Source organism: Papio anubis, unplaced genomic scaffold (genome assembly GCF_008728515.1).
Source record: "Papio anubis isolate 15944 unplaced genomic scaffold, Panubis1.0 scaffold319, whole genome shotgun sequence".
Classification (NCBI taxonomy): Eukaryota; Metazoa; Chordata; class Mammalia; order Primates; family Cercopithecidae; genus Papio; species Papio anubis.
The window spans coordinates 45,025-59,720 of NW_022163313.1; the positions used below are offsets into that span (position 1 = coordinate 45,025).

A 14,696-nucleotide genomic window follows, 5' to 3' on the forward strand; every position below is an offset into this window, starting at 1 on the left:
AGTCAGTTTGCAAAGGAGTGGCTTCCTTTTATGAAGGGAAACTTTATGCAGGGAAATAACATTTTTAGGATATAGCTTTTGTTTGAAGTTTGTAGTAGGGCCTGAGGGCAAGACCCTAAACAAGTTGTTTTTCTTTAACTCTGTCCTCTGTACTGGAATGCAGCTTGCAACTCTTCTTTGCCTTTGTTGAGCAGGAAGCATGATAGCTGAAGGCCAAGGTTGAAGTTCGGATGCTCTATCTTCTTGATAAAGAAGGGCATAATTATGCACGGATAATATTGAAATAACATCCAAAGTACACTTGCACTGTAATCACCTAAAAGAAAATTGGGAAATACTAACTGGGAGCTGTTTGTAAAGAGCCTTGGCCTGGGTGTCAGATGCTTAGGAGCAGAGCTGGGAATTCTACCTAAAAAGCAGCCTGGCTTTGGGAACACTAAACACCTGTATGAACCCCTTCCCTCTCGTGCTAAATGAGGGTTTGGACTTGATGACTTTGAAGAGCCCTTCCTATTCTAGCATTCTGCCTCCTGTATATCTGACTGAAGGTTAACTCCCTGCCATTGGCGTTCATTTGGCATTCAGATGTTTCAGTGCATCATCCCTTTTATGTTTGTATTTCCGAGTTAACACTGGAATGTACTGACAACGTATTTGTCAGGCACTACCCTTCCTATATATATTACCACATCGAATCCTTATAACAATTCTCTGGGGGCAGGTATCCTAATACAAATTTTCCATATAAGGAAACTCAGACCTAGAGTGGTTAAGTCACTCACCTGAGGTTACACAGTAAGTGGTACAATGGGAGCTTAGCCGCCAGACTGACTCTCCTGATAGTTTATTATACTAGTTAGAACTGTATCTAATATTAAAAGATTAGTATTAGCAGTTTCTTTTACATTATCAAAATTTTAGTGCCTTGAATAATGTCATTTCAAAAGTCCTTATTTGAAACCCCAACTGCTTTTGAGCTGTAGAGGTTGTATCCCAGTAGCTGGGGGTGGCCGCCAAAACACTTCAATGTGATAGGGCCTTGTCTTGCTCTTGGGAGGTTTCAATGGGAGCCCAGTTGAAGCACTGAATTAGTGATTAGGAATATCATTACTGAATGAGATTGCATGCATGCTACTTTACAATTTAGGTAGCCTCATCTCATGTCTTCTTGGACCAGTGGTTCTCAAGGGGTTTCCAGGCCCCCAGGAAACCTGAGACCCTTTCAGAGGGTCTGCAAGGTTTTCACAGTACTACTAAAACACTATTTACCCTTTCGCTGCATTGATATTTTTATTGAGGTACAAAAGCAGTGGTGGATAGAACTGCTGGAACCTTAGTATGGTGGCACCAAACCACTAGTAGTAATGATCATATTCTTCATAATCAAACACTTGCAGTAAAAACACAAGTGCCTCTTTGACTTAAGAATGACCTTGGAGAAGCAATAAAAATTATTACTTTTATTAAATCTTGGCCCTTAAGTAGAGTGACACAAGATGAGAAGTACCCATAAAGAACCTGCATACTGAAGAACAACATTTGTCTCAAAGAGAAGCACTTGTGTGACTGAATTGTGAGCTGAACTCTCTTCCTTTCTCATGGAGTACTATTTTTATTGAAAGAACAATTGACAAGCTACAGTTCTATGGATGGCATGTTCTCAAATATTAACAAAGTGAGCCTGTCCCTTCAAAGAAAACAGCAGACAGTATTTATTGCCAATGATAACAATTTAGGTTTTCAGCAAAAATAAGAATTTTTTGTAGAATTTGTGTCTGTCACTATGACTTAAAATTTTCTGATACAGCTGGTGGTATTTTAATGTATATGATAATGTGATTTTTTGGTATTATCTAATGATATACGTCAACATTTAGAAGTTCTACATATACTGTTTCTGTCTCTGGTGCTTGAATCAAGATTTAAAAATAATTTTCTAAATGATCAATGCATGATGCTGTAAAATTATGGATGGGTAAAAAAATAAATTCAAAGTGCAAGACAGATCCACGGATTTTAATGTCATAATAATATAAGAAGTTCATTGGCATCATTTCAGAGTCCACATAGTAATTAATCTTTAAGAAACTTAAACTATTAAAAAACTTAAAACTACGACTTAAGAAGCAATGATCTGAAAAAGCAATTATAATATTCTAGCTCGAAAAACTGAAAGCCTTTCCTTTAAGATCTGGAATAAGACAAGGATGCCCATTTTCACTGTTACTCAACATAGTGTCCTAGCTGGAGCAATCAGAAAAGAGAAAGAAAAGGCATCTAATTGGAACAGAAGTAGTCAAATTATTCTTGTTTGAAGATGGTATGATCTTATATTTGGGAAAACCTAAAATTAGAACTGATAAATTCAGTAAAATTGCAGCATACAAAATCACCATACAAAAATCAGGAGCATTTCTACATGCCAACAGTGAACAATATGAAAAAGAAATCAAGAAAGTAATCCCATTTACAATGGCTACAAATAAAGTAATATACCTAGGAATAAATTTAAATGAATGAAAGATCTCTATAATGAAAACTGTAAAAGACTGATGAAAGAAGCTAAAGAGAACACACAAAAAATGGAAATATATTCCATGTTCATGGATTGGAAGAATCAATGTTGTTAAAATGTCCATACTACCCAAAGCAATCTACAGATTAAATGCAATTCCTATCAAAATATCAATGACATTCTTCACAGAAATAGAAAAAATAATCCTAAAATTTATGTGGAATCACAAAGTACCCAGAATAGCCAAAGCCACTGTGAACAAAAGGAACAAAACTGGAGGAATCATATTACCTGACTTCAAATTACACTACAGAGCTATAGTAACCAAAACAGCCTGGTACTGGTGTAAAAACAATAGTCTAAATAGCCATAGACCAATGGAACAGAATAAAGAATCCAGAAATAAAACCATATATCTACAGTGAACTCATTTTTGACAAAAGTGCCAAGAACATACATTGAGGAAAGGACAATCCATTCAATAAATCCTGTCGTGGAAACTAGATATCCATATGCGGAAGAATGAAGCTAGACTCCCTATCTCTCACCATATACAAACATCAAATCAAAATGGATTAAATATTTAATTCTAAGACCTGAAACTATGAAACTGCTAGAAGAAACCACTGGGGAAACTCTCCAGGACTTTGGTCAGGGCAAAGATTTTTTGGCTAAGACCTCAAAAGCACGGATAACCAAAGCAAAAATGGACAGTGGGATCACATCAAGTTAAAAAGCTTCTGTACAGCAAAGGAAATGATCAACAAGTGAAGAGGCAACCCACAGAATAGAAGAAAATATTTGCAAACCACCCATCTGACAAGGGTGGTTAATAACCAGAATATATAAGGAGCTCAAACAACTTGACAGGAAGAAAAAAAATCTAATAATCCTATTAAAAAATGGGCAAATGATCTGAATAGGCATTTCTCAAAAGAAGACATACAAATGTCAAACAGGTATATAAAGAAATGCTCAACATCACAAATCATCAGAGAAATGCAAACCAAAACCACAAGGAGATACCCTCTCACCCAAGTTAGAATGGCTGTTATCCAAGAGACAGGCAAGAACAAATGCTGGTGAGGATAGAGAAAGGGGAACCCTCCTACACTGTTGGTGGGAACGTAAATTAGTACAACCATATTCTCCATACTATGGAGTATAATATATAGTATGGATTCTCCATATAAATTCTCCATACTATGGAGAACAGTATGGAAGTTCCTAAAAAAACTAAAAATAGAACTGCCATATGACCCAGCAATCCCACTAGGCATACACACAAAAGAGAGGAAGTCAGTATATCAAAGAGATACCTGCCCTCCCATGTTTACTGCAGTACTATTCGCAATAACCAAGATTTGAACTCAACCTGAGTCTATCAACAGATGAATGGATACAGAAAATGTGGCACATATACACAATGGAATACTATTCAGCCATAAAAAAATGAAATACTGTCATTTACAACAACATGGATGGAATTAGAGGACATTATGTTAAGTGAAACAAGCCAGGCAAATACAAAAAAAGACATTTTGCATGTGCTCACTCATTTGTGGGAGTCAAAGATTAAAACAAGTGAACTCATGGAGACAGAGAGTAGAATGATGGTTATGAGAGGCTAGAAAGAGTAGTAGGGAGGAGGGTGGAAAGTGGAGATGTTTAGTGGGTACAAAAATATAGTCACATAGAATGAATAAGATCTAGTATTTGATAGCACAACAAGGTGACTCTAATCAACAATTTACTGCATATTTTATAATAGCCAAAAGAGTGGAACTGGAATGTCCCTAACACAAAGGGATGATAAATGCTTCAGGTGGTAAATACTCTATTAACTTCGATGTGACTATTATACATTGTATGCCTGTATTAAAACATAACATGTACCTCATAAATATATACTTATGAGCCCATAAAAATTAAAAATATTCACCCCCTTTTCAACCAATACATGTGTGAGGTTGGATTTTCTTCATGCTTCAACCAAAACAAAGTATATTCCTGATGTGACTATAGTAGGGGTGCGATAGACACACTTTTCACAATATGATAGCTGGAGAATAAAGCTCAGGAAACGAGCCAAAGCCACGCAGATGTGTCTTTTCCCAAAAATCCAGTCAAAACAAAGTTATCACAACAGATGGAATGCAGAAGCAGACTTGAGAATCCACCTGTCTTCTATTGAGCCAGACATTAAAGAGATTTGCAAAAAATTTGGTTTGGAAAAGATTTTTTTTTTTTTTTTTGGAGACGGAGTCTCACTGTGTCACCCAGGCTGGAGTACAGTGGTGAGATCTCAGCTCACTGCAACCTCCACCTCCCGGGTTCAAGTCATTCTCCTGCCTCAGCCTCCCAGGTAGCTGGGATTACAGGCGCGCACCACCACGCCTGGCTAATTTTTGTATGTTTGTAGTAGAGACGGGGTTTTGCCATGTTGGCCAGGCTAGTCTTGAACTCCTGACCTCAGGTGATCCGCCCACCTCGGCCTCCCAAAGTGCTGGGATTACAGGTGTGAGCCACTGCACTCGGCTAGAAAAGACTTTTTATAGAAATATATAATTTATGTTAATACATCATGCTCTTATCATTGTTATTTTTAAATGAGTTGACATATATATTTTAAATCTCAGTTTTAATTTCTAATACAATGACTACTGATAGATATAAACCAAATAAGCAAAAGCTGTTCGGGGTCCTTGAAAATTTTTAAGGATCAAAGAATTCTCAGACCAGAAAGTTTAAAGAAGCACCATCTTAGACCATTCCCATCCTCACAGGCAGCTACTGATAAAGGAAAACCCTTTGGAGAGAGCGAGCGCTAAAACAAGAGGCTTTCTACATTCCCAAGCTGGTTAGAACTGAAGCCTCAGTGGTAATTCCTATTCAGGGATCTCCAAAACACCATGTTATTGTGGTAGCTTGGCTTGATGCTGTCTCTAGCAAAAGTAAAAGAAAATAAAAGAGCTTTATAATAGGTGGGAGGAAATGAGAATATTCATAAAGCAAAAAACTAACCAAGTGCTGGGCCAATTCCATCAAATGGTCAAAAGTGAGGTGTGTAGGGAAAATGTTGTTGAAGATGAGAAGCAAATGGCTGACAAGGGACTCACTGAAAATCATTTACATGGTTGTTCTTTTAAACTCTGAATTTCTGCATCTGAGAATTCTGCAGTGCCCATCCTTGACTGCAACCCATCACTAGAACTGTAAGTAATAAAGCATTAATAATATGGGAACTGCTCTAAGCTTTCTCTTTTACCATTTGTAAAAAAAATTTTTAAAGAAATTGGTATTGTTTTAGTTCTTCACATTCCTTCATCTTCTGCCACTCAAGTGGAGTTGCACTAAGGTAAAATTTGTAATAAGCAAAATATATTCAAATTTGGGGCTCTGCTATTCAAGCTTAAAATGAATTTAGCATCTTTAGAAAAAGTACAATCATCAAAACAGCCTAAATAAACTTAAAAACTCTTCTTTACGGAAAGGCTATTTTAAAACCAAACAAGCTGATAACAAGAACAATGGATTGTGAGTTCTAACACTCTCAGATTGAAGGCTGAACTGGAAAGACTAGCTGCTAACAGCGGCTGCTGTAGTTCCAGGTGAGGGGGGACACTGGAATATTCCTTTTGTGACTATAGTATGGGTGCAAGAGACACACACACACACACATATATATATATACACACACACTGTTACTTACTTTTCACAATATTTTGGCTAGAGAATAAAGCTCAGGAAAAAAGAGCAAAAACCATGCAGACCTGTCTTTTTCTACAGGTCCAGTCAAATTTGAGGATCACATCTCCCAGAAGGGGCTTGCTTCTCCTTACTGCCACCCACATACACTCATTAGCCCTGGGAATCCAGCACAATTGAGAAGCTCAGACTGCAGAAAGCCTGATTTTTAAGGATGGGTCAAACTAGAACTGGAACTGGAACCTTAACAGCCAATACTTCTGCAATCTTATGCAGGTGCTTCTGAAGTATTTACAACTAGAAAAGAACTACATAAAGTTTAGGGAGTTATTAGATCTCTGTTTTTTTTTCCTTCCCTGAATAACTGACTTAACAACTTTTCTTTTTCTTTCTTTTGGTGGTAAATAGTGGGTATTTATTTGAAATGAAAAAAAATTACTTAAGTACCTGGACTATTGCATTTAATCATGTATTGTAATTGTGTTACTCTACCTTTTTGCATCAGAGACAAATATACAATGAACATTCAGATATCACAGATTGCACACTAGATAGTAATTCTTCAGGTCTTTTACATAACCAAGAAACATATTGGTTTCTGCAATATAGTATAAAAGTCCACAATCAATCCAGTCTTAGCCAGTATCTTCAATTTACTTCTGTTGCTGTACAAATAATTGGCCATTACTAGGGCTTACAAGTTAATAACAGGACAAAAAATATACATTGCACTGACACAAAAAGTCAGCTGTGTTAATAGTCATGCAACAAGTAACCAAACTTGCTGAAATTAAAAATACTTTCTAAAAACAGTTTTAACGGCATAAATATTTTATCCACAGTTCATTTACCAAAACAAAATGTATTTAAATGATACAAAGCAAAAATAAGTTTCTACCAACTTTATACATAAGAAAGTGCAAAATAACTTATCTATAGAGTGTTTTGCTATTATCCAGACGGATGGCTGCTATGGGCAGCTATTCTCTTCTTCAAAAGCATGACATTACAGTTGCACACTACACACAAATGTTAGAATACATGGATGAACAAATGAACAGGTGGATGGATGAATGAACAAACTACGAAGATCAGGCAGGAGCCCTGTGAGGTACTCTCAGAGAAAGAATGCAGACCACACTAAGGTAGATGTACATGTTGACAATAGATGTTGGTAAATAAATTTACATGGAACACAGAACGATATCCAGAGAAATAATTAGTTTATGTGAGTGTACTTGTATGTGTGAGTGATTCTGTTGATTTCTGCATTAGAGTCAAAAAGAAAAGAAACCCGATTGAACAAAACAGTTGCCCACAGCACCAGCTGCCAGAGGAAATACTACCATGAGGGTTTTGGTTTCCACCTTCTAGTTATGGAAGTCGTGTCAGAAAGTTAGTAATGAAAGTTGTGTCGGAAAGTTTAAAAGTGTTCATCTCATATAGTTTCCTATTACAAAGAGGAATAACCTTTAAGTAACAACACACACACATTCATATATTCAAGTCTTTAAAGAACACCTCTGCCACTGGGTATGGGGTAAACATGATTCATGGACAAAAGGAGGACGCTTCTTTTAAAAAGTGTAGAATAACACTGCTACAACTCATCTAGAGGGCCACACAGGGGCAAGGCCCACAGTTACGTGATAGCACAATTTCTGCAACTGTTGAACATCAGCATTATTTATTAGAATTGAAGATGGTGATGGGGGAGGGACAGTGTGGGGGGAGTAAGACACAGAAAGGAAAACAGAACACAACTTTTCTTTAAGTTAAAGTATTAATGCCGATAATCCTTTTATTAACAAGTATATTTGAACTTTTAGAAATGGAAGTGTTTTAATCAATTTTGATATGTAATCATAAATAGTCTGTAGGCTCAAACCCAGGTAAATAAAGATTTAAATTTAGTAAGCGTAAGGCACTAAAGCAGCCTTTATATTTTCTCTTGGAGACCTAGTTATCGTATCAGGAAGAACAAATTTGTTCTTAAGCTGGTTTCAGCCCATCAGGTACAAGATCACCATTGTACCAAATGCCTATTTTTGAATGCATGTGCATATATGTGCATTTTAGTGCATAAGTGTGCCTCTCACCAGGGCCTAAAGACGGAAAGTTGGAAAAGCCAAAGCCGCTGTCCTTTGCATGACACCTCTGCGAGGATGTGAAGGCCTTTCCTTTCGCACCTGTGAGGGTGTGAAGGCCTATCTTGGGCCATTAATGATTCTACATTTTTCAAATCACAGGGCTTTTAGAATTGTTCATAATATTATCACTAAGTTTCTGAAAATGTTAAAATCTAGATTAACTGTTTCATTTTTTAATATTTATATATATATGTACATAACACACATTTAAAAAAATCCCACCACCAAGCCTTTTCTCTGTAAACTAATCTCTTAGCCCCTTCCAGCTTTAATCCCCCTGGATTTGTGTGTTCTGTATCCAACTAGTAGAACAAATTAAATAACTAAATATTAAAATACTGTAATTATATTCATAGCAAAAACAAAAAAATAGACATTGATACAGTATAAATCTCACTGTTTTCAGGTAGATGACATTAAATGGTAAAGGTTAATTTTAAGCAGTTCTGACATGATTCAGTTTTACAACAAAGTTTATATGTTAATTCTGTACACTTTTTTCTTTCCTTTTTTTACCCCTTTTTTGAAAATAAGCTATAGTAGAACATCCGTGTCACGAAAGACACATACTTATTATGTTCTATGCAAGATAAGCTAATTTTGGGTTACATGCAAATATATTTCCATTAGTTGAGACAGGGCTGTTTCCTGCACTGCATTGGTCATCTGACCACCTTTCTGCAATGCTAACAAGGTATTCTTTGACCAAACAGCAGTCCACATACAAGTTTAAAAGGGGCCTTGTTTATGTAGGAACAACACTGAGGTGGTGCATAGCCAGGAACAAGACACCCAAATATTTCCAGTTTATCTTACGGCTGGACTCCTATTCTCCCACGCTGGTTCCTAAAGAAGGTCCACATTATTTTGGTTACTAGCCTAGTTTAAGTGGAGATACTGTGGGCAACTTGAAAGAAATGACATCAGGCACACAGGCTGAGCTTGAAAGGAAAAAAAGACCACAGATAATGTCTTTGGGGATTTAAAAAAACATATTTATAATTAATTGGTAAGTGAGGGATGTCAGACAAACCATAAGTAGTTCATTGAGTTAGTGGTTTAGTTTGAAGTTTCATGTTACAGGCAGTTAAGTCCTTATTTAGAAAAAAGGCCTTTTATACCTATTTACAATATACAGTTACTTGCAAAGAAGTCAGATTTACAACCATTTTCTAAAAGCCTTTTTTGTTGTTGGTTTTTCCAAATAAGGATGAGTAGCTCTATAAAAATGAGATGCAAGAAAAGAGAGTTAATAAGTGAGGATATTTCTCTTGGAGACAGCTACTGTCATCAGGGAGAATTGGAGATGGAAAGTGTTGCTTCTAGGAACCACCTCATATTCTTCTTGTGCTGTTCACCTGAATCACGTCTGCCCCATTCCTGTACTCTACACCCGTTTTATTCAATGATCCCTTTGAATTTTAACACTTCAAACACGTGGTATGAAGAGATGTGTAAACGGAGACTGTTTTCAATGCCTTCCAAGCTGGGACAGGAGAATCGGGAAGGGGTCTACAGACCGTGGTCTCCACTCAGCTTGTTGAATCTTCAACAATTTCGAGGCCCATCTTCTGAACCTCTCTCATGCTGTAAGTTATAATAACAGTTCTGACAAACACGCACCGGGGATGAGATTTTCAAGCGTTTGATTTCAGATTGAAATCGACTGCACCTAAAGGAAAGGAAAAGTCAATTAATTATTGGTCTCCTCCATGCTTGATCATGGGCTCCGGAATATTAATAATCGAATGGAAAGCTTGCAGTAAAATGCCAAAGGCCATACTGGTTTGTGTTGTGTGGCTGAACAAGGACTAAAAGGAAAGCTGTATTATTTGTTTCAGTCTATGAAGAAATGCAGTATTAAACCAGGGAAGCTATTTCTTTGACTGATGAGAATTTAAAAAAATGAAAACAAAAAAACAGAGTTAAGATTTTCCTACACAATGAGGCCAAGGTGTCTGAACATTGATGTGAGGCCATTCTACCTGTGCAGACTAATTCTCATGGCCTATAAGCTTGGGAATACGGTATGTCAGTGTCTTTACTTGGAGCTTGACATATTTCTCCTGGAAATTAGAAAAACTCACTAGTGGAAATTAGAAGACTCACTAATGAATATCTACTTCCAAGAGAATTTCTAATAACTCATTAGTGAGTCTTCTAATTTCCAAGAGAAATATGAGTTTGATCACTATCAAGTTCCGTTGTGCTTTTAAACATTTTGATTGATCCACTCTTCAATCATTTCTTAAACAGTTAGACTGGCTTTCCTTTTCCAGTCCCAACACCCTCATTTCCTATTTATCTTGCTGGAACTGTTTGAAGCAGACTACTCTTAAGAAATGTTCAAATTCTGTAAGAAGTATTCAGAGTTCCTATTCCTGGAATAAAGCTGGGTGTGACTCAGGATGTGGTATTAAATCACTTTAGGCTTGGATTTTCATAAGATTAAAATGGAAATTTTTTTTTTTTAAGAGATGGGGTCTCAGTACATTGTCCAGGCTGTCCTCAAATTCCTGGCCTCAAGTGATCTTCCTGCCTTGACCTCCCAAAGTGCTGAGACTACAGATGTGAGCCACTGTACCTGTCCCTGAAATGGAGATTCATGTTTAGTCCATTAATCTACCAGTAAAAGTGTCTAGAGAGTAAATTAAGTACTATAAGCTTATGAGTTTAAAGGACTGTCACTGGACCTCTGAGAACCCTGAGGAGTGTCAACAGCTCTCAGCCATAGAGACCACAGGCTGTGTGTTCTGGACAGCACTTCCTTCTGTGCCTGCTTCATCGGAACTTATCACTCTTTGGTCAGTTTCCAATAAAGCTTCCATCCAACATTTAATAGCAATGGATAATTTAAAGAATTACCTATAATTAAACAATATTTTGAAAATTAAACATGACAAAGAACAGATGTGTGCCAGCAGACATACGGAAGTGCTAGCACAAATCACTAGATTAATATGATGGGTGTGGAGGTTGAAAACTATAATCCCAGAACTTTGGGAGGCTGAGCTGGGGGTACTGCTTGAGCCCGCAGCTTTGAGATCAGCCTGGGGAACATAGTGAGACTCTGTCTGTACAAAAAATACAAAAATTAGCCAAGTGTGGTGGCTCTTGCCTATAGTCTTAGCTACTTGGAAGGCTGAGGTGGGAGGGCTGCTTGAGCCTGGGAGATCAAAGCTGCAGTGAGCTGTGATCATGCCACTGCACTCCAGCCTGGGTGACAGAAGAAGACCCCATCTCAAGAAATCTATATCTATATCTATATCTATATATCTGTATCTAGATAGATATAGATATGGGCCGGGTGCAGAGGCTCATGACTGTAATCCCAGCACTTTGGGAGGCTGAGGTGGGCAGACCATGAGGTCAGGAGTTCGAGACCAGTCTGGCCAATATGGTGAAACCCTGTCTCTACTAAAAATACAAAAATTAGCCGGGCAGGTGGTGCATGCCTTAGTCCCAGCTACTCAGGAAGCTGAGGTAGGAGAATCGCTTGAACCCAGGAGGCAGAGGTTGCAGTGAGCCAAGATCGCGCCACTGCACTCCAGCCTGGGTGACACAGTGAGATTCTGTCTCAAAAAAAAAAAAAAAAGAAAGAAAGAAAGAAAGAGAAAGAAAGAAAGAAAGAAAGACTATATGGCTCTGCTTTGAAAGGCCTGCTCTATAAAACCCATTATGGGTTTTAAAATGTATTACTTATTTTTTTGAGATGGAGTCTCGCTCTGTTGCCCAGGCTGGATGGAGGGAAGTGGCATGATCTCGGGTCACTGCAACCTCTGTCTCCTGGGTTCATGTGATTCTCTCACTTAACCTCTTGAGTAGCTGGGATTACAGGCACACACCACCACACCTGGCTAATTTCTGTATTTTTAGTACAGACAGGGTTTTGCCATGTTGGCCAGGCTGGTCTCGAACTCCTTACCTCAGGTGATTAGCCCACCTCAGCCTCCCAAACTGCTGGCATTACAGGTGTGAGCCACCGTGCCCAGCCCCATTATAGGTTTTATACAGCAGGCCTTTAAAAGCACAGAGCCACTAGACAGAATCCTCTGCCAGCCCCACAGAAATTCCCATAGGAAATGGCTGGCTGCAACATTTTGGGTCCCTCATCTTGAACCAGACTGCCCAGCAGAAAAGGTTTAAGGAATCAAATTATGGAACATCTGTTTTGCCAGACTCTGAACTTGGTGCCTTAAAACACTCATACATGTGATCTCATTTAATTCTCTCAGTAGCTCTAAGAGGACTGGTCTTCTTACCCACATTTACAGATGAAGAAACCACAGCTCAGAGAGGCTCGGTAACTTGCTGGCATTATGGCAACAGGAAGCAGCACAATGAGCATTTGGTCAGTGTAAACCCAAAGACTATGCCCACACCAGTAAGCCAATGCTGCTTACAAAACCTCAGAAACTGCCTCATAATTACACAAGTTAAGAATAATATGCTTTCTATGAAGGCATCTCTGGAGTAAGGCAATACAAGCCTTAGAGTATACTGTCCATGGAATCCTTCCTGCGGTCTGGCAGAAAAGTAATGACTGTGGATATGTATCTGGGACCCGGGTGTAGGACAGAGTTATCAACCAAATCCACAGCCATGGGACCGCTGACCTTTCATATGGGGGAAAAACAGATCCTTGCCTCATGTCATACCCCAAAATGAATTACAAATGAATTAAAGATCTAAATGTGAAAAATAAAACTTTGAAACCTTTAAAAGAAAATAAATAAGATTATCTTCGTGATCTTAGGACAAGGAAAGAATTCTTAAGGCACAAAAAAGCAAAAATCATAAAGAGTAATAAATGTGACTACAACCAGTTTAAAAACTTGTCTGACAGAAAAAACATATACAAAGTTGAAACGCAAGCCACAGACTGGCAGAACATACCTGTAAGATATATAAAAGACAAATGTGTACAGCACAGAATATATAAAAGAACTCCTCAAGGAAAAAAAAAGAAAAAGGCAAAGTACCCAAGAGGAAACCCAAATAGCCAACAAACATGAAAAGATGTTGTCTCACTAGCATTGCAAGTTAAAACAACAAAGCACTATTTTTTAGCTATCAGATTGGCAAAAGTGGAAAAAGTCTGGCAGTCCCAAGCATGACTAAGAATTTGGAGAACTTTCATGTCCTGTTGGAGGTAGTATTAACTAGCACTCCTGTTTTGAAGAGTAATTTGGCAATATCTAATTAAGATCAAGAACAAATCTGTGTTCTATCAATTTCATTCCATCTCTAGAGGAATTCCAGCTTGTGTATTAGAAGGGCATTTATAGGGATATGCATTGTAGCATTATTTATAGTACTAATAGAAAAAAAAAACCCGGAGAAGGCATCAAAAGAGAAATAAATGGTGATAAATTCATATAATTAAAACAACCGACAATAGTTAAAATAAATATATTAGAATAAGTTATCTATATAAATGGATTTCAAAGACAATGTTGAGTAAGAAAGTTACAGAAGGGTAAAAACAGTATACTATATAAAGCTGAAAAGTGAAGCTGAAAACACCAAAACAATATGATGTAATGTTTACAGAGGCAACACATGCTCCTGAAAGTAAACAACATGGAGAATGGGTGTGATTGGTGAAGGGTGCAAAGAAGATACTTAAAATGTATCTATAGTGTTTACAGAAACATTTCACATACAGGTCTCCAAATTAAATATGATGAAATATTAGCATATGTGCATTCTGTGTCATGGATGAGAAGGTGTTTGTGACTTGTATGATAGAAAAATTTCCTAATTGTAGTAATAAAGAAGAACAGAAAAAGTGAAGACTGGTTCATACTAACAAGGCATACTGTAGTGGGGATGCCAGGGCAATCAGAACCTGTGTGTAGGACATAATTAACATCCTTAGAGCTTACTCAATGTAAATTCAAAAAGCAGATATCTTATCTTACTTCTGGCAGAAGAGCTGACCACAGTTCCTGCAATGGTGTCGTCTTTCTGTGAGTGAAAACCTCACCGAGCAGCCCGAGCAGCTGTCACCGCCTTCATCCTTCACCCAGTGATCAGCAGCAGAACGGCCTGGCTGGTCACTCACAGACCAGCTGAAAACTCGGCCTCGACTGTCACCAACGAGGATCCTACTGTGATCCCTGCAGGAGACATGACAGAGGAGGTCATTGTATAGAAGGCTTCTGTTGTCTGTGATCTCCTTCTTGAGGCTCTCTGGTTTTTGGTGGATGTGTGTTTTGGGGTCAGGGCTGGTAAGGGTCCCGGAGAGACTCCTTGATTCACTCAGGGATGTATGTGTAAACAGACAAAAACTGAATTGAGCCCAAATTTACACTTCCATT

At 37.9% G+C, this 14,696-nt stretch overlaps 1 protein-coding gene across 1 annotated transcript in view; it reads right to left on the bottom strand.

Annotated features, from left to right (window-relative positions):
- Positions 1-6,667: 6,667 nt before the first annotated feature.
- The window catches only part of LOC116273026 (WD repeat and FYVE domain-containing protein 3-like), a 55,017-nt gene continuing 46,988 nt past the window's right edge, over positions 6,668-14,696 (bottom strand). Inside the window, exons 22-23 of the mRNA XM_031661969.1 lie at positions 14,298-14,495; positions 6,668-10,045 (exon numbers count right to left, since the gene is read on the bottom strand). Coding sequence (XP_031517829.1) covers positions 9,922-10,045; positions 14,298-14,495 — 322 coding nt within the window. The 3' untranslated portion in view covers positions 6,668-9,921. The remainder of the gene's footprint in view (positions 10,046-14,297; positions 14,496-14,696) is intronic.